We start from the raw sequence: 24,587 nt of genomic DNA, 5'->3' as shown, positions 1-24,587 counted from the left end.
TCCACTCGCGGGGTGAAAAGAGCGCAGCAACAACAATAAGGGCCCTAATTTGAAGGCATTGTCTGAATTCCCCAGCCGGAGCGCGTTTTGGAGAACAAAGGCCGGCTTGGTCCCCTCGGACGGTCCGGGACATCTCTCTGATCCCCGCCTGGTAAAAAAAAAAAAAAAAACTCCCTCCCTGGGTCCCGTCAGGAGTGACAGGCGCTGCGAGGAGGCGGCTCAGCGGGGTGAGAGCTGTCGCCGAGCGGCTTCTTGTCTCTGCGCAGCTCCGGGGTGAAGCCTGGAGAACACCCCCGCAGCGGGCTGCCTCTCCCCGCTGCTGCTCCTCGCCTGAGTCCGCTGCTGCTGCTGCTGCTGCTGCTCTCCCTCCTCTCCTTCAGCTCTTTCTTTACCGGTGGTGGGACGCCTTGAAACCGTCCCGGTGAAGGAGGAGGGGCTGGAGAGTGTAGGAGACTAGGAGGGAGGGTGACCATGGGTGGCTTGAAACCGCCTCCAATTTTTATAATCAACATTTTTTGCAACTATGTAACACGAGGCGGTTTTACTTCAAAGGAAAGTTATTGACAATAATAATAATAATAAAAAAAGGGAGGAAATATCGCGAGACTTCCACCGAGCTTCTCGAGCCAAAGGTTTCCTGAATTTTAAATGAGGACGCCACTCTTCTCTTCCTCTTCTAATGCAAATCTGTGTGTGTTCAGGCTCAGATTATTCACAGCGTTGCTTCACCTACAGCCTCGTTTGGTCATTTGCATAGAAAAAGTGGAATTAATGTGTTTAGGGAATAAATAATGCAGCCGCTGTGAAGAATGACACGGTCTCAAGGTTCCTTGTTGGTATCATAACACAAAGGAAGGCCCCGCCAACACATAACAATGATGAGTTTTTACTTTTAGACAAATATTTTACCTATTTATTTATTTTTAGCCAACCAGTTCAGCTAAGCCAACCAGTTCAGCTAAGTTTTTGTTTTAGTGGACTATTTAAGCCAGTTTCACATGACTACTTTAACTATTTCATTATTCTTATCAAGTCTTTTCAGCTATTTTATTAATTGGAGCTTACTATCTGAGCTTTTACATTCATTTTACGTAACTATTTGAGCTATATCATTATTTTTAGTCAGTCATATATTCATTTTAGCTATAATATTACTTCCATGCAACAATTTCCATGCTATTTCGTTATTTCTTTCCAGCTATTTCAACTAATGTATTAGTTGGACCCAACTATTTAAACTAAAACGTGACTTTAACGCCCATATTTCAGCTGACTTATTAGATAAAGCCAAACATTTTAATCATTTCATTAGTTTAGCCCCTTATATAAGCTAGTAATTTGCGTACATGCAGTCATTTCAGATAACTTGTTAGTTTAAGATAACTATTTAAGCTAGTGCGTTACTTTGACCATTTCAGCTAATTTGTTAGTTTAAGCTAACTATTTAAGGTAGTGCGTTACTTTGACCATTTCAGCTAATTTATTAGTTTAAATTAACTATGTAAGCTAGCGTGTTACTTTGACCATTTCAGCTAATTTGTTAGTTTAAGCTAACTATTCAAGCTAGTGCGTTACTTTGACCATTTCAGCTAATTTATTAAGCTAACTATGTAAGCTAGTGCGTTACTTTGACCATTTCAGCTAATTTATGAGTTTAAGCTAACTATTCAAGCTAGTGCGTTACTTTGACCATTTCAGCTAATTTATTAAGCTAACTATGTAAGCTAGCGTGTTACTTTGACCATTTCAGCTAATTTGTTAGTTTAAGCTAACTATTTAAACTAGTGCGTTACTTTGACACAACCATTTCAGCTAATTTATTAGATTACACCAAATGTTTTAACACTTTTATTCGTTTTAGTCACCTATCAAAGCTAGTGCTTTACATTAATGCAACCATTTCAGCTAATTTATCAGTTTTAGTTAACTATTTAAGCTAGCGCGTTACTTTGACGCAACTATTTAAGCTGATTTATCATATTTAACCAAATGCTTGTATCATTTTATCAGTCTTAGTTAACTATTTAAGCTAGTACACGACTATTCCAGTCATTTCTTCATCTTAGCTAGCTTTTTTCAGCTAAATTATTCATTTCAGCCAAACATTTTAGTCATTTTATTTGTCGTAGCCAACCATGTGACCTAGAACGAACCTTATTAAGATGTTAATTGACTTTTATGCAGCTATTTTTGTTATTTTTATCCAATCATTTCAACCATTTAAGCTAGTCAGCTAGCCTAGCCATTCCTCACGTGAGAATATCTGCACACGAAGCAATAAGACACGTTTACTGTCAAGGTCAGGGTGAAACATTCACTTTTCTTTTTTTTTTATTATTATAACCACAATAACTGGCCTTATAAGGTATAAACCAGGCCGGTTGCTCAGATTGAAAAGCCTTCATTCAATTAATTATGAGATTGTAATCTCAGGATTTCATTTTCATTCTTGAGATTCCTTCTTTTCTGTAAACGGAACAGTGAATAAGTTAATTATTATTCACCGCTTCCTGGGGAGAAAACAGCCCAGTAATATTTTAAGTCCTTTAACTCCCCCCTTTTACTTTTAGTTTCCTAATGTCTAACAACCCCCTACACACTCAACCACACGAGAAGAAAAAAAAAAAACCCCACTCCTTGTTTTGATCACTCAGTCTTGAAGGGAGAGGGGACCTTGAAACTGGCCAACCTCCTTGCTCCATAATTGGTTTTATAGTGCTGGCGAGTGGCCAGGGTGCGTTTTTTTAATGCACTGGGGAATTTGATTGACGTCCCGCGCAGCCAATGAGATTGCAGTTGTGGAAAAAAAAAAGGTCCTGGGCGGGGCCTGTAAAAACAATGCTGTGTTTCATTGCTGAGGAGGAGGACGCGTCAGGGGCTTTCTCTCCCCCCCAGTTATCCCCCAGTTTACCTTCGGACGAGCCTGTAATGGACTACTCCGGTTCTCCCAGCAACCTGGACGCATTTTTGAGAACATTATTTTAGCTCCTTGCCCGACATTTTCTCCTCCATTCAAGTAAGCACCTCGGCATTTTTTCTTCTTCTTTCTTTCCTTGTTTTCCTTTTCGGGTTTCTTTTCTCTCTCTCTCTCGCTAAAATCGTTCTCGCTGCTTTTTTTTTTTTTTTTTTAAAACCTAATTTGGGATGTAAAGCGAAAAGGGCGCGGAGGTTATTGCACACGACATGTTTGGATTTTCTTTTTTTTTTTTTTTTTTAAAAAACAAAAAACCGAAAGGGTGAGGGTTTGCTGTGAAAAACGACACCTCCGAGACGTTTCCACCCGAGAAAGTTTTAATGGAAGCCGAGAAAAGTTTGAAACGTGGCTGAAACGCCGAGCTCCTCCGCTGCCGTGGCGCATGGACCACGACCGAGGGGAGACGGAGAGAGAGAGAGGGAGCGAGAGAGCGATAAGGGGGGTCCTGGGACCTAAGTTTGCCCTCCTCTCCTCGCGAATGTTACAAAGCTCCTTGGGGCAACATTGTGTCTGGTTCGTGTTTCTAAAGAAAGAGGGTTTATTGTGATTTTTCTTTTTCTGAGCGATCCCTTCTTCAGATCCCGCCCGCCTGGATATCACGAGTCAGTGCTGTAATGTGTTTGCTCGCAGCCTTTGAAGGTTAACTTTTAGTTTTTTATTATGCCTTTTAACCTATCTATAACTTATCACCGCTTTAAACTACATTTTCAGCCAATCTGTTAAAAAAAAATCTGTATTTATATTTTTTTTGCGTCTCATCTTGAATAAAACTCTTTATCGTCAATTAAAGTAACTTTAATTCTATTTATGGTGCTTTTAATACAACAACTAGAGCCAACATGTCATGTTTAATCACGCTTTGTCACAAATTCATTTAAACAAACCCGCTTTTTGAGCCACATTAAACCAAATTATGTCGATTTATGTTTAAAAACACGCATATTTTACCCCTTAACACGAGTTTAAACTTCCACCCGGTAACCGGTGATTAGTTTTAAACGGTGTTTTCGTTGTTACGCTTCTGATTTATCTCCTCCGGGGCAGCACCCATGTCCAGCCGCGAAGCAACCCGCACTAGAGTCGCCTGTGGTGGGGGCAACAAAACGCCAACCTCCGAGCCAACCCGCTTGATTAACGATGCAGGCTTTTGCAACCTTATTTATTTTTAACCCCGTTTGAAATTTATATTTGATGCGCCTCCAGTATTTATGGTGTATTGGTTTACAGGGCTGCTCTCGGCTCTCGGCCCCCGGAGCTCGGCTCGCACGGTTTGAGGAAAAAAACAGCTGTGTAATCGGTAAAAAAGAAAAAAAATATATAAATATGGCAGATAAGGGTTGTTAAAATAGGTGTTTTGTTTTATTTTATTTTTTTTGCGTTTCCATCTTGGGGTCCGGGGAGATGTTTCCGCGGCCGGAGCAGAGCACCAGCAGCTGGCCGCTCCTCTCCTGGTTGTGTCCCTGGGAATCGGAGCTCCGGAGCGGCCGCCTGCTCGGAGGGGCAGCGGGGGTGGAGTGACGCTCCGGGCTGCACAACCGTTAATATCGCCACAAAATATACGTTAAAGCCGCGTGAAAGTCCGCGTTTGAGGATACGACCGGAGAAACTGGTGCTTTCTCACCGACCGTCCTCTGATATTCAGCGTTTTTTCTTTAGTTTTGAAGTGGTTTTCCAAACTGCGTCATTGCGTGTACACACGGGCCGAACAGTGTGTTCTCTGGAAACAGGAGAAATCCTTAAACCGCCAGTTTCCAACAGTTTGATTCAACAGTGCAGTCTTCCCTCAGATTATCAAGAGATTTTTTTCTTATTTTTTTTTTTTGTATTTTATAGGTCGGCAGGATGGCTGAGAAGGAGCCCGACTCCCCTGGAAAACTAAAGACACTATTATAGCCACAATTGGCTTTTTCGGAATAAGGGGCCTATCCGAGCGGACTATTTCCTTTCCCAACTTTCCCCTCTGTGGATAATGGATGGCAGAGATTTTGGTCCCCCCCGATCCGTCCATGTGCCGCCTCCGCTGTTGGCTGGGCTCGCGATGGAGTCTCACCGACTCGGAGCAGCGGCCGCAGCCGGGAGGATCCCTCCCTCTCCCGGTCACTTGGGCTCGAGTCACCCGCCTCCTCTCCACTCCGGGAAATTCTTGCCATCGGCCATTAACCTACATCCACACCACAGTGAGTACTCGATGCGATGTTCGCCTGCTCGATTATTCTGCAATGTGAATGCGAAACGACCCTGAAATCGTGTGATATTAACTTAAAAAAAAATAAAAAAATAAACAAATATGCGCACATATGTTTGTTTGTTGCTGTCCGCGGGTCTCCGCTTGGTTTTATGCGAATCCAGATGGAGATTTTTCATAAGAGGGGGGGAGTGGTCGCTTTAAAGAAGCTGTGACAAGTTTCAGATGTGAACAGATCCCCCCCAGCCTTGGTAATGGGCAAGGCATTAGCGGAAAATTACTCTGCAGGTTCCTGCACACGGAGGAGTGGTGGGTTTAGGGGCTCGGACTGGATGGTTTTTTGGTGGGTGTAGGTGTTGTTGCAGGGCAGGGTCACAGGGAGCAATGGTGTTTGATTGCGTGTGGACCCCATTACGCTGTGATTGCCGTGGGAGCAGATGCGGATTGTGTTGTGCAGAGTTGGGGGTGGGGGTTATAAAGTTGTGACCTTACAGGCGTCCACGGACCACTGCTGGAACATTTGGCTCCTTCTTGTATCTGGACTGCTTCGTGTAGCTGCACTGGTGAATCTGTGTTGATGTGTTTTGTCCAATAAAAGAGTCATCAGAGAGAAGGTGTGGCGTGAACCATCTTCTTAAAGCGACCCCACACCACACCATGTAGTAAATCATCTACACCGTGTGTGCGTTGTTTTCCTTTTTTGCTTCCAACCACCTCGTACAAGTGAAAAGACAAGCGCTGCGTGTTTTAGCCGTCTGCCTTCAATAACCATATGTGGCGTGTCTTTTGGAAAATGGAAAGTCTGACAAACGCTCTCATCGGGTTACTCTGCAGACGGGGATACAATTACAGCGTCTCTGGTTTCTGTTTGGAGGTAAACCCCCAAAGAAGACGATAATATTCCACTTCATACACCTCTCCTCCTCTCCTCTCATCTCCTCTCCTCTCCTCTCATCTCATCTCGCCCTCCTTGTTGTTGTTTTTTTGTAATCTAAGGTTCAGTTGTAAAGGTGAGCTCTGACGAAGCGTTAATCTTGACACACCAACACGAAAAAAAAAAGGTGCCAGAGATGAAATCAACTCCCAGCGGGCAGCGCTCGGATGATTGATGGGCGTGTTGTGCCACAGAAATGTAGCAGGGAGCAGTTTATTGCGGCTCCTCAGTAAACGGGGGGATGTTTTTGGACGCTTTAAACGTCCCGAGGTGATGCCGCGCTCCTCATTTTGCCCTCCCGCAGCGGCTCTGAGCTCGATGGAATTGACCCAACAACCCGCCAGATCGACGCCTTTAAACACTCCCCCCTCGTTTTAAAGCGGGATACACTTTATTCTGCCCACACGGTGACCTTCTCCAGCCTCCTCCCACTAAAACACACACACCACTGTACGACACGGGTCATTTAACTTTACGGCGGCTGCTCGATAGAAAATCCCAACACACATCGCATTAGCCAAACCCACCTCACTCCCTCTGCGCTTGTTCGATCCTGTTTCGTAATAATTACCTGGGTAATTGTTCATAATGTTGACGTTTAATTGCAATTAAACGACGTGAGCTCGGCCTTCAAGGAGCCGCTGGGCAATCGGAGCAACCGGGGTCGCCATCTTTTGTGGTGGCTGTTCATGGCTCGTTTTATTTTAAAGTGCATTTGTTGTAAATTCATTGAGAAGCTGACGTTTGACATCTATGCCTCCAGTAAGGGTGTCTTTGACGTTTCCTGCATCTTCTCATAATAAATCTGAGCCGACGTGCGACGTGCATCTTCTGTCAAAACATGACAGAAGATGCAGCTCTTAAAAGCTGGTTGCGTTTAAAAAAGATAAAAAGAAATAAGAGGTAAAATATTGGAACGTTGTAATTTCAGGAAGCCGGAGGCGCCTCCGATTCCTCCTCCCCGTTCACACCGGTTCTATCTAAACCAGATCAGGTCTCGCTCTGGTTTTATAGATGCTGTAATGGCTGTAAATGTTCCTCTGTTGATTGGAGGTCTGCCGGTGCCTCTGTCACCAGATTGAGGCCATCTGTCCCCCCCCTTCGTCCTCCCTTCGTCCTCCCTTTAACAGCAGAGGTTGGACCTGCTGGAGGCGAGACGAGGCCAAGGAGATTTTCTTTGTTTATTTAAAATTTTATGTAAAATACTGAAGAACTTTTTATCGTTTTGGTCCTAAGAGCTTTGTCTGGTTGCATTTCTTGTCTTTTTATTGAATGTTGACGACCCAGTTCTTCTGTTATCACCATAATCTTTACACCGTGCAACTTTTTGACAAATTTTTACACCTTTTCTTTTCATCTATTTACTATATATTGTACAGTTATTTTTATGGACAGCATTCTTATAAAATTATGTGATTTAAAAACAAGGTTAAAACTATTAAGCAGATTCGATTATATATTTTTCTTTAACTTGACAGCATGTGGTATCAGTGTCCGTCTCCAGTATCTACACTGAGATCTAATCGCTGCGTCCGACTCACGTTACAGCCATTTAAAAAAACAAAACAAACGACAACTATAAATACAGTCAACAAGCTCGCTGGTTTGGTTCTCCCTTTCACATATTTCCACCCACGTAGTAGTTGCACATTTTTTTTTTTCCTTTTTGCATTTACACTTGCGTGGTTCGCTGTGGTTACTATTTGCCCCTGAACTTCCTCTTGAGGTGGTTTCTCTGACTGGATCTCAAATCCGTCCTTGCTGCTCGCTGCACTTACACCTGTACTGGTAACCGATTACAATCTGATCACCCAGAGCGCCTTTTGAGGTCGAGTGGAAACGGGGTCAGTGTTGCAGCAGCTGCACGAAAAAAAACCATGAAGCAAATAATTTCCTGTGCACCTGCGAGTTTTGTTAAATCGGCCGCCGCGTTTTGCATGGACAGTATTTGATTTAAAATCACTCTGATCAGAGATTCGGATTTACAGAGTCGCTTAAAAGTTCATGCATATTTCAGAATTTTGTATATTTCTGCAGAAAAATGACTCAAAACATTGATTTTGAAGTCTTGAAAGTAGACACAATAAAGTATCAGTATTGCCTGTTTGCATTTACTAACTCAAGAAAATTGATAATTTGTTCATATCTGTGAGCTACAAAAGTAAATTAACCCTTTTTCCAAGTATCTTGTGCAGCAATTACCAGCAACTAAACGTTTCTGGTAACTGCTGATCAGTCGTTTAGGAATTTTAGCCCGTTCCTCAGAACAGAACCTGAATCTGAAGAGAAACTGGGTCACGCAACAAGACGACGAGCCCGAGACCTGTAGAACAAGTCGTTCTACAAAAGAACGGTTAAAGAAAAGAACAAGATGAACGTTTTAGGAACGGCCAAGTCAAATTCCTGACCTTAATCCAATAGAAATGTTGGTGGAAGGACCTGAAGCAAGCAGTTGATGTGAGGAAACCCACCAACATCTCAGAACTGAAGCAATGAAGCTAAAATTCCTCCAAGCTGCTGTAGACGACAGATCAGCAGTTACCAGAAACGTTTAGTCACGGGTAACTGCTGCACAACTCACAGATATGAACTAATTCTCAATTTTCTCGAATATCAGTTACAATAATTCAGTTTTATTTGTTTGATCGGGTTCTCTTCGTCTATTTCCAGGACTTGTGTGTCAATCCGCTGACGTTTTGAGTCGCTCTTACGCAGAAATGTAGAAAACTCTGAAGGACACAAACACTTTCAAGCTGCACTCTGAGCGTTCGCAAGCAGAACATCAATCACCGTAGAGCCTTTTAGACAAAGTGGTTCCGCTGCTGTTGAATCGGCCAGAAATATAAAAGCAGAAGAAGCTTTTTTTCCCACAACTTCATCTGAAACACTGAACTGATAGAGTAGAAGAAGATGAACCGAGATGTCTCCACGTCTCCAGCAACTGGTTGTTTTTCTACCTCCATGCTTCTGTCCCTCCTAGACCCCACGTGAAGCAACAGATTTATTCCAGTAACCAGAGAGTTTACATGGTTTACACCACCACTCTACATCTTGCTGAGGTGGTTTTATTCAGATTGTTCGTGTCCATGTGAACTTAAAGCTACCGGCACTGTGTTGTTATTGCAGGGGATTCTTTAACTGTGTGGGATGACAGTTTGAAACGGATTTAATGAGACACAAATGTCTCTAAGGGCGTCGTCCCTCATCGTTGAGACTTCGGGGCTAACAGGCCTGAACCAGCAACACATTTTTAATCCTCACAAGACAGCGGTAGGCAAATAGACCCACAAAAAAAAAAAAGAAGTAAAAGCAGGTGTTGTCGAAGATCACGAAAAGAGGAAAATGTGCGTTTGTGTTTCCAGAGGGTGAGAGCTGAGGTTGCCGTTTGTGTCTCTGCGCAGGATTGAGGTCTTGTGTGTAGGAATAGAAGCATGTGATTGTGCTTAGTGCAGTTAGGGCCGGGGTTTCCCCCTGGGACTCTGCAGAGAGAGAGAGAAAAGAAAGCGATTTATCCTGACCACAACAGATTCATACCCGGTTAGATAAATGTGGTAGCCCTTGAATCGGTCCCGCACACGCTCACAGGGCACACGGGCGTCGAGTATCATAATTCATGCAGCTCGCGGGGCAGGCCAGGGATGTCTTGTCCCGGTACCAATTTGTCTTCCACGCTCCTTGGTTAGCGCGTCTGTTTGTGTTTAAATTAATGCAGTGAGTGTGTGTTTATATGTGACACCGACCCCTATGTGTGTGTGGAGAAGATGTGGCTCGGACACTCTCAGATTAATTGAATCCTTCAGGAGAGAAAACAGCCTCCTTAAGAGAAAGCACAAGGCTCCGCTGCCCGGCTACAATAAACCTGTCAGAGTTCAGACAAACGACACACACACGCGTACACGCACGCACACACACAACGCTCACACACAGTTGTCAAACATGAGAGTGATTGGCCGATGTGTGTGTGTGTGTGAGAACAAGCGTGCCGTGGCATGTTGAAATACCCGAAGCATTAGCTAAGTCGCTCGCTCTGCCAGAAACCTCCCTTTTAACGCAAACAACAGCCTGCAAAGGTCACACACTGCGTTGTGTCTGTCTGCTCGGCCTCTGTGCGTCCCATTACATAAGATAAGACTCAACATGTGTGGAGAGTAGAAAGTCCTTGACGTCTTCTGCACGCATTCCCCAGCAGCTCCGTTGCGTGTCTTGCGTTTTTTATTTATTTGCTTTTATTGTTAAAATATGAGGTCATTTCCCGTCAGTTGGTGCACGGGGTGGTTTTTGTGTTTAGACCATTTTTAGATTCTCATAAATGTTTAACCGAGTGTCGGCTAAACTCTTGCACCGCAGCGGTGAATGTAATCCCCTCGTGTTTCTGCTCTCGTATAACACACGTATGTGTATTTTTCAGTTTCACATTTAAACCATAATGTTTTTTGGGAGCACACTGGAATATGCTGTCTCAAAACAATGGATCACTATCTTCTGTTGTTTCAGACCCATGAACAGTGCTGTTTGTTGTGTGTGTGCATCCTGGAGATTTATTGTCTGCCCTCTACATCAACACGGTTGCAAAGCTAGCTAACCACACGCTGATTTGTTGTAGTTTCTCTAAAATGCTAAGCCAGCTATCGGCTAACTCTGTCGCCTCGTGTTTTCTGATCAAACATACATTGTGGGAAAATAAACTCACTTGAGGCCCAGTAGAATATTGATTGTGCAAACAGCTGCTGTCTCAAAACAATGGATAACTATCTACTGCTGTTTCAGACCCATGAACAGTGCTGTTTAGTGAAAAGTTTTGTAGTAACTATACGTTTCTCGTTTTCCACACTGAACGTGATTGCAAAGCTAGTGTGCGTACTGACGTGGGGTCATGAACTATATATTTATCCATCTCCACACTCAACATCAACGTGATTGCAACGCTAGCTAGTAGAATATTATGCAAACAGCTCCTGTCTCAAAAGAATGGATCATTATTTACTGCTGTTTCTGAACCATGAACAGCTCCGTTTGGTGTATGTGTGCGTTCTGACGTGGCGACATGATGCATATTGTGGAAAGTGTTGTATCGATTTCCACACTCAACATCAACATGACTGCAAAGCTAGCTAACCACACTCTGATTTGTTATAGTTTCTCTCAAATTCTAGGCCAGCTATCGTCTAATGGGCCCAATCTCAGTTTTCTGTTATGTGTGAAAATAAACTTTGCATCATATTCTGCTGGGCCTCAAATGATGTCAAACAGCTCCTGTCTCTAAAGAATGGATCGGTATTTACTGCTGTTTCCGAACCATGAACAGCTCTGTTTGGTGTGTGCATCCTGGCGTGGGGACATGATGCATATTTTGGAAAGTTTTTTTCCCGTAACTGTATATTTATTGAGCTCCACACTCAACATCGACATAAACACATCACAGATCAGCCACATGCTGATACATTTTAGTTTCTTATAAATGCTAAGGCAGCAGTCGGCTAACTTGGTGCTGCAGCTTTTAGTTTTACGTTATGTAAACAAAAATAAATGTGGACATCTTTTGAGGCGCAGTACAATATTGTGCAAACAGCTGCTGTCTCGAAACAATGTATCTCTGTCTACTGCTGTTTCAGAACCATGAACAAGTCTGTTTGTTGAATGCGCGTCATGACGTGGGGATGTGATACAAAGTCATTAAGTCAGTTTTTTTTAAGTAACTATTTATTTCTTGATCTTCACCGTGACATTATTTTATTTTAGTGGTCGGATTGTATTATTATATATTTACTCCACTGCTGCTTTGCATACATCTAATCATCACAATGCTAATTAACACAATGCTAATCATAAATTGTAAGCCAACAGTCGTAGCACTGCGCGTCTCTTCACACCTTGCGTTACAATGCGCCACCACATGAGATTCGATCTGAATGCTAATAAACTCAAGTCATTTGGGGCGCGGTAGAATATTGTGCAAACAGCCGCTGTCTCGAAACAATGGATCACTATCTGCTGCTGTTTCAGAACCATGAACCTGTCTGTTTGCTGAATGTGCGTCACGACGTGGGGATGTGACACAAATTGTGGAACCAAAGTCAATATTATTAAGAAACCAGTCATTATTAGGAAAATAACTTGACTCTTTACGGTTTCTTTGCCAACATTTGTTAATTCGTGTTTAGATTTATTTGTTATTTGGTTACCTAACAGAACAACGGTTGTGTGGTTTATTTTTTCTGAATGAAAGAGGAAACGCCAGTTGGGTAGGTGATGCTTAATCTGACCCAGGTCCCATTGTGTTCACTCCACTGAAGGAATGTTGTCACAACTGGCCCGGACCACCTCCAAATGTTGTCTTACAGGTCGGATCTCAAACGTTTTTACACCTGTACTTAGAGCTGGTCACTTGTGATGAGATCTCTCCACCAGGCCTGTCTCTGTGCAACTGTTTGTCCGTGACGCTGTGATTTTGTGTGCCTGTTGCGAATGTGTTCCCGTTTGCTGGCATCGAGGGCTGCGTCAAAATAACACCTGTCGTCTTCATGGGAGATTTTTCTGGGTGCAACAGGACGCTACGGCGAAGCTCGAAGCTCGCGGTCGCGTCACGAAGATTAGAGAACAAAACGCAGTTAGTTTGGGTGAATAAATAGTTCCTTTATGTTTTAGATGTCTCTGCTGCGACATGTGAATTAAACCAGTTAAACGAGTCCAGTTGGTGGAGAAACCGTTGAATGAACGTTGTCAGGTTTTAGATTGCAACATCATGTCAGCAGCTTCTTATCTAGTAATCACCACGGCCTGGTGCGTTGCCATGTACACAATAGAACAAGTGCAAACTCTTTTAAATGTGCCCTTGAGATTAGTTAACCAAATTATTTTTTTCCACAGTTGCCAAGTTAAATATTTTACTTCCAAGCTGTTAGTAATAAAAGAAGCATCTCTTATATCATTACAGTCGTGATATGCAGCTTGTTTGCTGAAGGGATGGCAGGGTTATTTTTTTACCCTTTAATCCCGTATGCGGAAATGTCACAACAGTAGATAACAGCAGTAACACTGTGATATTTTTTTTCATCATTTGTGCATTCCTTTCCCCTCAGTAAGAGGGTTTTCTTCAAACATCACAAGCCACTTGTGTTTTGTTGCGGTCACAGCTTCCTCGCAGTTCCTCCCAACAGCTTTTAAACTTGCTATTTATAGTGTTTTAACCAAATGTCCTTCACTTCCTTTAACACTTTCTATAGAGGCGTCGCAGAAGTACCATGCAACTTGTGTTTCCTAGAATTTGGTTTTGGGCGAGGGAGTTATTTTCTGACACGTACCCAAAAATACTTGCACGATCCACGTTTGGTAACACAATTAATGCTTTGTAGTTTGGCTTTTGGAGATTGAGAAGGAGTAAGTTAGTGTAATTTCTTCCTAAACAAAACAAAAGAAGAGATGTCGGTTGTTAACACATTGCCGTGTGTTTTGCACAGCGAAGATTAAACTGAGGAAGTAAATAAAACTATATTCAGCTCATCCGAACATTCAAATCCACAAATATTTTCATGTTCATCTAGAGTTAATAAACTGCAGACTGTAAACTCCCAGCTAATAGTAGCCGCCCCCCTTGTTTCCCATTATTTCCTTTCAGGTGTAGTTTGTGTATGTGTCAGCTGGTCGTTGGCTGTTGTCTATATGAAGTGATCGAGTCCAACTTTTTGCTCCGGGTCAAACTCGTGATCAATAATTCGTTGCTGTTCGTTTGCGTTCTCAACCTTAACTTCAACTTGTCATAGAAACTCTTCCTGTCCAACAAACAAAACAACTGTTTCCTCTAAAGCAAAGCAAAAACACATTTACATTTTCAAATCATTATCTTTGAACCACGCAGCCCGAATGAACATGCACAACTAAATGTATGCAAATCCTGCACATTTCTGCCTCGGTGTGCTGCCTCATGCGTGCACATATTCTTTCACTGCGTGGCATGTTTGCTTTTATAGAAAAAAAAATTAGATAATTTCCTGTCTGTCAACACGTAGGTGGTTTTGCGCTTACACCATTTTTAGTTTCTCATAAATGTTAAACCAACAGTCGTCTAACTCTGAGCCGCGGCCACGAATGCCATCCCCTCGTGTTTCTGCCCCGGACACGTATGCCTGTTTCTCAGTTTCACGTATGAAAATAAACACTGACATCATTTGGGCGTAGAATATTATGCAAACAGCTGCTGTCTCAGTGCGATGAATCACTATCTGCTGCTGTTTCAGAACCAAGAACAGCACTGTTCGTTGATGTTGTGGGGAGATGATAGAAATTGTGGAAAGGTTTGTGGAAACCCCGGAAGCTTGGAATTAAGTTAACTGAGCTGTTTGCAGCAGTGAAAGAAATGAAAACACTGGCTATTGATTGAAGAAATAACTTACCGCCACATAAATCAACATGGACACATTGCTAATTAAATGTTAAACCAAAAGCCGGCCAGCTCTGTGCCACAGCTGTTAAAATAGTTGTGTTTCAACTCAAACATGTATGTGTGCTTCAGTGTGTTTCTCAGTTGCTAATAAACACTGAAATCTTCTGGGTCACAGTACTAATATTGTGCAAACAGCTGCTGTCTCAAAACAATGGATCATTATCTGCTGCTGTTTCAGAACCATGAACTCTTCTGTACACGCTGACGTGGGGACATGATACAAGTTACGGAGCGTAATGACTTGTTTTCTTTGTTTTGTTTGTTTTTGTTTATTTATTCGGGTCCCTCCTCGACATCAACGTAGAATACATCGCTAATTAACCAACTACTGACACATTTTAGTTTCTAATAAACGTTGAGCCGACAGACGGCTAAATCTGTGCAGCAGCTGTTGAAATAGTCGCCACATGTTTCTGCTTGAATGTGTGAGTGTGTCTTATTTGTCAGGCCCGATCACAGGTTCACATTTAGATCACTATCTACTGCTGTTTCAGAACCATGAACAGCGCTGCTTGTTGTGTGTGTGTGTGTGTGTGTGTGATGACTTAGGGATGTGATATTTGTGGAATGTTTTTAATTAACTGTTTGTTTGTTGCACTGTTTGCATCAGTGAAAGCAAAATCTCTGATGGTCAAGGTAAACTTAAAGTATTTCAAAACAAAATTAATGAGAAAATGAACGGCGTCATGGCTATTTTACATTCATCAATGTGAACACATCGCTAACTAACCACACGCCGTCTGGTTTCCAGTCAGGACCAATGGTTACCGGTGTCAGTGTAGCAGTTAGTTGAGGCGTTGATGGATTTTTTTCAGAGTTTTTCTTGCAGCAAATAAAAACCAGAGATCAATAGAGGACCCCCCACTCACCCCCCCACCCTCAGCTAACTGTGCTCCAAGCGCCACTGATGGATAACAGATGGGTTCACAGAGTGTGTGTTTGTGTGTAGGTGTTAGTGTGGCAGACTTTGATGCCACAGATTTTGTATTTCTTCTTCGTGCTCTTGTTGCAGCGTTGTTGTTTTTGGATTCTGGTCAACCTTAGATCGATTTGCGATCAAAACAACCCCGAGTTTGATTTCACCGATTCCTCTCTCTGTGTAGACGCATTGGACGTCTCTTATAAGAATCTGATCCGCGGCAGTCCTCCTCTGCTCTGATATCGTTTCTTATGAGGAAAATGGAGTCAGAGAGCGTGTTTCTTGGCAACTCGTTTGTCCCAATATGGCAAACTAACGGTTTTGTGATGTGGGAGCCAAATGCGTCGGGTGTGTTTGTTTGGCGGCGATGGAAGGAAGGAAGGAAGGAAAAGGCTGAGAGAGAGAGAGAGAGGGAGGGAGGGAGGTAATGAAAGAGTATTTCCAAAACATTTAAAGAAACATTTCCCTCTCAGCTACCATTTGGATGTTGTTTCTGGAACAAGGAGCGCAAATGTTTTCCCTCGTTCCACCCCTCCCTCTTTTCCCTCCTGTACTCTGTTCAGGAAGGGGAGTTTGGGATTGTATTTTAACTCTATGTAGTCGTGTTTATTCTGCACACATGAAATAATAAAAAGGCCTGTAGGCAGCCGTGAAGCCTGAGATTGATCCACGCTAACTCTAGTGAGGCGTCTGTTGGAGACCCTGGTGTTTGGCCCGAAGAAATGGAAACTGCTGACGTCCGACTGGGACTTCAACAGTCTTGACAGGTGGTGGTTGTGAATGTATTTCTGTCTGTGTTATGTTCCTCTGAGACACCAGGTAATAATTAGAAGGTGATTTATGGGTGGGAATAATTAGTTAGAACAACATCGTGGGCACGTAGCCCGACACACATGGACACAGTGAAGTGTTGAAACGTGGCAGTAAAACTGAACTCGGAAACGTTAACTATCGTACATTTCTTCTGGTGTCTTGATAAAAACAATCGTCAGCTGTATCGTGTTGGGATATGAAACATTTTTATGAGGATTCACCCTGTTGATGGAAATAGTTTTAAAAGTCTGTTCAGTGGCGAGCATGCAGCAAGTATGCAGTCCAGCTTCATGTGGAAGGTCTAAATTTAACTTTTTGTTGTGATTTTTGTGACTGAAGTGAACAAAAGCGCAAACTCCAAGAATTTTAAAATCCTTTGTGATTCTGACATCTGTTTGCATCTCACACTTGAGGAGAATCTTAACAGATATTCTGATCTTTAAATGTAAATATTACAGTGTTTTATTTGTGAGAGAAGTCAAAAGCTCAGACTAGGAGTTTTAAAATCTTACATGATTCTGAAATCTTGTTGCATTGCACACTTGAGATTCTTCACAGATATTCTGCTCTTTAAATCTAAATGTAAATATTATTGTGTTTTTTTGAGACAAGTCAAAAGCTCAGACTAGGAGTTTTAAAATCTTACATGATTCTGAAATCTTGTTGCTTTGCACACTTGAGGAGATTCTTCACAGATATTCTGCTCTTTAAATCTAAATGTAAATATTATTGTGTTTCTTTGTGACAAGTCAAAAGCTCAGACTAGGAGTTTTAAAATCTTACATGATTCTGAAATCTTGTTGCATTGCACACTTGAGGGGAATCTTAACAGATATTCTGCTCTTTAAATCTAAATGTAAATATTATTGTGTTTCTTTGTGACAGAAGTCAAAAGCTCAGACTAGGAGTTTTCAAATCTTACATGATTCTGAAATCTTGTTGCATTGCACACTTAAGGAGAATCTTAACAGATATTCTGCTCTACAGGATAATACAGATGCACAAGTCATTCAAGTTACATCATATTCAGAGTATGCAAATTGATGACGGGATACAGTAAAACTATCTTCCCTAATTACACTGAATAAATCTTAACTTAAATTTGTATAACTTTAAATTTGAAAAGCTTTTTCAGTCATAGATTTTGTGTTTAAATGTGTCTGAATAAAATTTAGGAAAAGAAAAATATTTTAGTAGGCCACTAAAAGATTAATCGACTACTGAGAAAATGGTTGATACATTAATTAAAAAAAAAAAAAAAATTACATTAATCGTTTGTTGTGGCCCTGATTGTTTTATTATGACAGTACATATTTATAATTAAATTTCTGTATTGTAGTTCACCACTCCCACTCTGGATTCAGAACGTCTTAAATATAATAAAATTCACAGGGAACAATTAGTTAATTAATCAGTTGTCTTTATAAAGGCTCCATATTTGCTTCCTTTCTGTATAATTAATTAATCTTTTAATTAATAAAAGAATAGTAATAAAATAATATTCTGAATAATACTTAAATCACTAAATTTGGACAGTTTCCTTCTGGAAGTTTTCAGAAAATGTTATTTATAGATGTCGGATAAATGTCCGATAACTCAGGAATTATTCCGCTGCTGTTCTGTGTGCTTTTCCATCAGAGTTACGTGTACGCGTGGGTGTGGTGTACACGTGTGAATTTGTAAATGCGGGTTTGTTTGTTTGTACCTCCTGCAGCGACTTGAAGGGCGTTCACTGGAAACCCGCACAGAACAGTCGATCGCACGGCAACGCACTGCAGCCACAACACACACACACGCAAACATGCAGCGACTTTAATAATAAATCTGGTTCCGCCTACACTGTATTCTCAGAGAATAAAGGCGCAGTGCTTTGCTCCTTTATGTGTGCGCCGCTGTGATTAATTGGAAAGCTGCATTTTGGTATCGATTTGTAATGTGTGTGTGTGTGTGTGTGTGTGTGTGTGGTTTTAATGCACTGATTTAGATGCAGGAGAAACTCTGCGAGTGCAGCATGTCTCATAGATTCCCACAGGACTAATACAGAAACACAGATCCACAGCCCTTCCCCCGCTCGCCACCCTTTCCCCTGCACACATGGTTAGTTTTATCATGGTAATGGCTGAGCAGTGTGTTCAGTAATGGGCCGGGAGCAGCAGGAGGAGGTGCTGGTGGTGGAGAAACCACAGCTAAACATAAAACCTTTTCCAGCTCTTAGAGGAGGCAGTGATTAGAAGAGGCAAGGGTTCAAAGTTTGCTGATGCACATGTGAAGAGGGAGGAGTCCTAATAAAAACAATCGATAACCGTATCGCGTTGAGATATGAAACGTTTTTACGAGGAGTCGCTCTGTTGATGGATACAGTTTTAAAAGTTAGTTGGGTGGAGAGCACACGGCAAGTACTCACTCCAGCCTTATATGGAAAGTCTCATTTTAACTTTTTGTAATGATTTTTATAACTGAAGTCATCAAAAGCTCAGGTTTTAAAATCCTATGTGATTTTGCAATCTGGCTGCACCACACACTTGAAGAGAATCTTTACAGATATTCTGCTCTCTAAGTCTAAATTTAACTTTTTATAGTGATTTGTTTTGTGACTGAAGTCAACAAAAGCTCACACTACAAGAGTTTTAAAATCTTACATGATTTTGAAATCTGGCTGCATCACACACTCGAGGAGAATCTTCAATATTCTTCTCTCTAAGTGTAAGTTTAAATTTAACTTTTTATAGCGATTTGTTTTGTGATTGATGTCAACAAAATCTCACACTACAAGAGTTTCAAAATCCTACATGCTTGTGAAATCTGGTTGCATCACACACTTAAGGAAAGTCAGAAGCACCCAGATTAAAACTCTCACAGACCAACCTTTTTTGTTGACTTGTGTCACTGAATTTCCCGCGGGATAAATTAAATATCTATCAAAAAATCACGATAAAAAGAAAAAATTAAGACTTAGAGAGCAGATTATCTGTAAAGATTTTCCTGAAGAGTGCACCGCAACCAGATTTCAGAATCGGGTATAATTTTTTTAAAGTCTTGTCGCTTGAGCTTCTGTTGACTTCTGTCACAAAAAAAAAAAAATCACTTCAAAAAGTAGACTTTTTAGTAGATTTAGAGAGCAGATTATCTGTAAAGATTATCATTAAGTGTGTGAAGCAGCCAGATTTCAGATGTGTGTATGATTTTTTTTTTTTTTTTTTTTTGTCTGAGCTTCACAAAAATCACATCAAAAAGTAAATTTTAGACTTAGAGAGCAGATTATCTGTAAAGATTATCATTAAGTGTGTGAAGCAGCTAGATTTCAGAATAGGGTATGATTTTTTTTGTCTGAGCTTCTCTTGACTTCTGTCACAAAAATCGCATCAAAAAGTAAATTTTAGACTTGGAGAGCAGATTATCTGTAAAGATTCTCATTAAGTGTGCGATGCGGCCAGATTTCGGAATCCTGTAGGATTTTTAAAGCCCTGTTAAAGAGTTGATCTGTAAACGCCTCATATTACCAGAATATCTCTGTGGTCCGTGGTCAGGACTGGATTTCTCCTTTGACTGTCGACGAAGGGACAAATTGGGAAATAATTTGACCAAAAACAAAAATGAAATCAGTCCTGAAGGTGGTGCTTTAATAACCTGTAAATAAATCTGTATGTTTCTGCCATTTATTGGAGAAAAAATAAGTAACAACAATAAGTAACATGTGCATTTCGTCGAGTATCAGACACGCTCCGGCGGTTTATAAGTGAGAGTAGCTGTAAAATCGTCCCACATGATTCCTCTCCTGCTGCGACAGTTGTGGTTTCCAGCCGGCGGTTACATTAATGTCCTTTTTTCTTCTGAGTGCAGTCAGTCTGTGGTCTGTGTTGTTGAAACCGAGTGCATGGCTGCTCGGTAATAATGTGATTACAACAGACTGCGTCAGCGCTGAAACATCAGCACGTATCGATCGGACTCCCCACACCAAAAAATAAAATAAATAAATTTAAACAAGCACGACGGCATGTTGGACTTTATAAAAATCAATGTTTGGTAGTTGACTGACAGTTTTTTGTTTTGTTTCCTAGGTGACGCCTTCCCGCCGGGCTCCAGTCACTTCCTGTCAGGTTATCCAGGCCCCTCCCCCTTGACCTCCGACCCCTCGTATAGATCGGCCAATCCCAGCAGTCTGCAGATGGCTCAGCTCTGGGCGTCTCACGCTCACGAAGGTAAATCACTCCAACAAACACAGATCTGTCCCGGGACGTGATTCATGTATTTTCTGGGGTTGGGCCCGGGACCCAGGAGGCTTGTTCCTCTTCTGTTCCTCGTCCCTCTCACCGCTGGGATCCTGCTCCATTTCTGTCTCACGGCTTCTTGTAGCGCTGCTCCTGCCTCGTGTCCTAAATGTGTCCTGGACCGGTGTCTAACTTTCAGTCTGTCCTCTGTTACTGTAATCCATCTTCTGAGCTGCGTCTCTGTTGTCCTACTTTACTACGACATCCTGAAGTTTACAGGAAAACGTCCTTCTGTCTCTGTCCTTTATGAGCCTCCTCCTCTTCCTCCTACTACTACTACTCGTCTTGGTCGTCGTCTTCTACTGAATCAATTCAGGACTGTAGATAAACATTGAGGAAAAAATTTACTTCTTTTGCTGCTCCTTCCTCGTCCTCCTCCTCTTCCTCTTCTCCTTCTCATCTTCTTGCTTCTCCTTCTTCTCCTCCTTCTTCTGCTGTTTCTCCCAATCCTCTTCCTTCTTCTCTTCCTCATAATCCTCTTCTTTCTTCTCCTCTTCCTCCTCCTCCTCCTTCTCTTCCGTCCAATCCTCATCCCCTTCCTCCTCCTTCTTGTCTTCCTCCTCTTCCTTTCTTCTCCTTCTATTCTTCTTCTCCTACTCATCCTCTTCCTCCTTCTTCTCTTCCTCCTCCTTCTTCTTCTTCTTCTTCTTTTCTTCCTCTGAATCCTCTTCTTCTTCTTCCTCCTCCTCTTCTTCTTTTCCTCCTAATCTTCCTCCTCCTCCTTCTTGTCTTCCTCCCCTTCCTTCTTCTCATCCTCCTCTTCCTTTATTCTCCTCCTTCTATTCTTCTTCTTCTCTTTCTCCTTCTGCTTCTAATCCTCCTCCTCCTCCTCTTTCTCTTCTTCTTTTCCTCCTAATCCTCCTCCTTCTCCTCCTCTCTGATCCCAGCAATCAATAAAGACATGTTGAGAAGCTTTGTCCCGTCCCGTTGTTCCTCCTCTATTTCGTCCTCCTCCTGTTTTAGACTCCTCTCTGTCCTTTATGTGCTTCTCCTTTAAGGAGCTCCTCCTCCTCCTCCTCCTCCAAAGTAAGTGATTGAATCTCACCTCCTCCTTCACTCCCTCGTGTCTTATTGTGACTCCTTATCAAATCTCTCAGGACTAGAAGGTCAGAGAGGAGGAGCGACGTCCCACAATGCATTTCTTCGAGGTAAAAGGAGAAGGACGAATGGATTCCATTTAAGATTCGTTTTAAAACTGATTGCATCGCCCGTTTGACACAGATCTTGTTTCGGTGCTTTTCCAACCACAGGAAATCAGATTGTGTGACATCAGCCGTTTTAATTTATTTATTTTAAGCTCATTTTGAATTCAAGGACCGTTGAAGGATAAAGTACTGACAGGTGTTTTCACTCTGTGGTAGATTAACAACACGTTACAGTCGCTGAGATTCAGACTGAGATCCAGATTCACTTGTGTTTACACTAAAGATGAACCAGGCTGGAGACGTGGAGACGTGGAGACGTGGAGACGTCTTCTTCTACTGAATCAATTCAGGACAGGAGACAAACATGGAGGAGAAAATCTCATTCTCCTTCTTCTATTCCTTCCTTTTCTTCCCCTCCTACCTCTTCTTCTCCTCTTTCTTCTTCCTCCTCTCCTCCTTCTTCTTCTCCTTCTCCCCTTCCTCCTTCCCTCCTCCTCCTATGCCATTGTCTTCTTCTCCTCCTCCTCCTCCTTCTCCACCTCCTCCTCCTTCTTGTTCTTCTTTTTCTTCTCCACCTCCTTCTTGTTCTTCTCCTCCTTCTGCTTCTTCTCCTTCCCCTCCTCCTTCTCCTTCTCCTCCTCCTTCTCCTCTTTCTTCTTCCTCCTTTCCTTCTTCTCCTTCTCCCCTTCCTCCTTCCCTCCTCCTCCTATGCCATTGTCTTCTTCTCCCTCTACGTCATCTTCTCCACGTCCTTCTCTTTCTCCACCTCATTCTCCTCCTTCTTCTTCTTCTCCTCCTCCTCATTCTCCTCCTTATTTCCTCTTCCTCCTTCCCTCCTCCTCCTGTGTCTTCTTCTCCTTCTACGTCTTCTTCTTCTCATCCTCCTTCTTCTTCTTCCCTTCCTCTCCTATGCCATCGTCTCCCCCACCTCCACCTTCTCCTTCTTCTTCTTCTTCTTCTTCTTCTTCTTCTTCTTCTCCTCCTTCTCCCCCACCTCCTCCTCCTCCTTCTTGATGTCCACACATGTATCTGATCAGATCATTTAATAAAGACGTATTGTTAACGTGGCCAATCATTAACATAATTTATTAAAACTTCAAACACATACAAATTACACTTTTAAATCTAGCGGTCAGTCAGAAGCTTTGTGAGAATCCTGTCCCGCCGTTCCTCTTCTATTTCCTCCTTCCAGTAGCTGCTCCCTCCACCACCTCACATCTCCGGGCTTCTCCATTTCTGCCTCTCGAAGCGGAGACAGATTTATACTTCGTGCCGGGCTGGCGGCGTCTTTAATGCCTCGGCGTGGGGACAGGGAATGTCTCACCTCGGCCAGCGTTGGAGCTGCAGTTCGGACTTCGTTCTAAATTAAGATCCAGTCTCTGAGAGCAGCAGCTGGCCGTAGGGCAGACTCTGACCCAACACCAGAGACTGACCACCAACAAGACTGGGGTCAACTGTGACTGTAATATTAAAATGAATAAATGAACCATCAGTGTAGACGATCAACACAGCGTGCAAAACATTAGGAACACCTCCCAGTCTGGACGTCCTAGCCTGGACTAACTTCTTCTTCTTCGTCGTCTTCTTCTTTTGCTCACAAATCAACAAGTCGTTGCAGTCCTAACAAGATATTTAAACGACCAAGTATCTAACGTTTTGTTGTGTTTTTGATTTCTTCAGGTTACCCTCATCTCCCCAGCAGCCTGTACTCCAGCCCTTACCTGTCGCTGGGACACCTGGAGCCGCCCTCGCTCTCCCAGCATCCTCTCTACGACTCTCATAAAGGTCAGTCGCCATCATTGGAGACAACTTGACAGTGGGAGCCGTATCATCCCTGATACTTGTTTTATTTTCTGGCTGTAGAGCTTCTTCTCTCCTGGGATGCGGCTGTTGCTGATATGCTGTTTTTTTTATTGTTGACGCATAAATATTTATTGTGTTCACCTCTGCCTCTGTGCTGCTCTGAATCTGTTCCAACAGCTTGTGTTTGTTTTAGAGGGATATTACCTGTCGTCCTCCTTGAGCCAGTTAAGAGCTGCTGTTAGCTAGGAGGCTAGGAGGAGCTACTGTTTGCTGGGACGCTAGGAAGGGCTATTGTTAGCTAGGAAGAGCTTGTTAGCTGGGAAGAGCAACTGTTAGCTGGGAGACTAGGAAGAGCTACTGTTAGCTAGGAAGAGCTGCTGTTAGCTGGGAAGAGCTTGTTAGCTGGGAAGAGCAACTGTTAGCTGGGAGTCTAGGAAGAGCTACTGTTATCTAGGCTAAAAAGAGTTACTGGTAAATGGGAGGCTAGGAAGAGTTACTGTTAGCTGGAAGGGTAGGCGTAGCTACTGTTAGCTGGGGGACGAGGAAGAGCTACTATTAGCTTGTAGGCTAGGAAGAGCTACTGTTAGATGGGAGGCTAGGAGGAACTACTGTTAGCTAGCAAGAGCTACTATAAACTGGGTGGCTAGGAAGAGCTGCTGTTAGCTGCAAGGCTAGGAAATAAGGACCTACTATTAGTCAGGAAGAGCTACTGTTAACTGACATGCTAAGAAGAGCTACTGTTAGCTAGGAGACTAGGAAGAGCTACTGTTTGCTAGGAGGCTAGGAGGAGCTACTGTTAGCTAGGATGCTAGGAGGAGCTACTGTTTGCTAGGAGGCTAGGAGGAGCTACTGTTAGCTAGGATGCTAGGAGGAGCTACTGTTAGCTGGGAGGCTAGGAGGAGCTACTGTTAGCTAGGATGCTAGGAGGAGCTACTGTTAGCTAGGATGCTAGGAGGAGCTACTGTTAGCTAGGATGCTAGGAGGAGCTACTGTTAGCTGGGAGGCTAGGAGGAGCTACTGTTAGCTGGGAGGCTAGGAGGAGCTACTGTTAGCTAGGATGCTAGGAGGAACTACTGTTGGCTGGAAGGCTAGGAGGCTAAGAAGCT

At 42.7% G+C, this 24,587-nt stretch overlaps 1 protein-coding gene across 2 annotated transcripts in view; it reads left to right on the top strand.

The window, feature by feature from the left end:
• The first annotated feature begins 2,760 nt into the window (after positions 1-2,760).
• Positions 2,761-24,587, top strand: part of tnrc18 (trinucleotide repeat containing 18) — a 52,692-nt gene continuing 30,865 nt past the window's right edge. Inside the window, exons 1-4 of one of the 2 annotated variants that reach the window (XM_084570188.1) lie at positions 2,761-3,016; positions 4,808-5,151; positions 20,324-20,464; positions 23,359-23,463. In XM_084570188.1, the coding sequence (XP_084426314.1) occupies positions 4,944-5,151; positions 20,324-20,464; positions 23,359-23,463 (454 nt within the window). In that variant the 5' untranslated portion in view covers positions 2,761-3,016; positions 4,808-4,943. Of the gene's footprint in view, positions 3,017-4,366; positions 5,152-20,323; positions 20,465-23,358; positions 23,464-24,587 lie in introns of those variants that run through there. The other variant, XM_084570189.1, reaches the window with a different exon arrangement.

Source organism: Chelon labrosus, assembly GCF_963514085.1.
Source record: "Chelon labrosus genome assembly, chromosome: 21".
In the NCBI taxonomy this organism is placed as follows: Eukaryota; Metazoa; Chordata; class Actinopteri; order Mugiliformes; family Mugilidae; genus Chelon; species Chelon labrosus.
The sequence above is the reverse complement of the archived record's forward strand: the minus strand, read 5'-3'. Positions and strand labels throughout refer to the sequence as shown.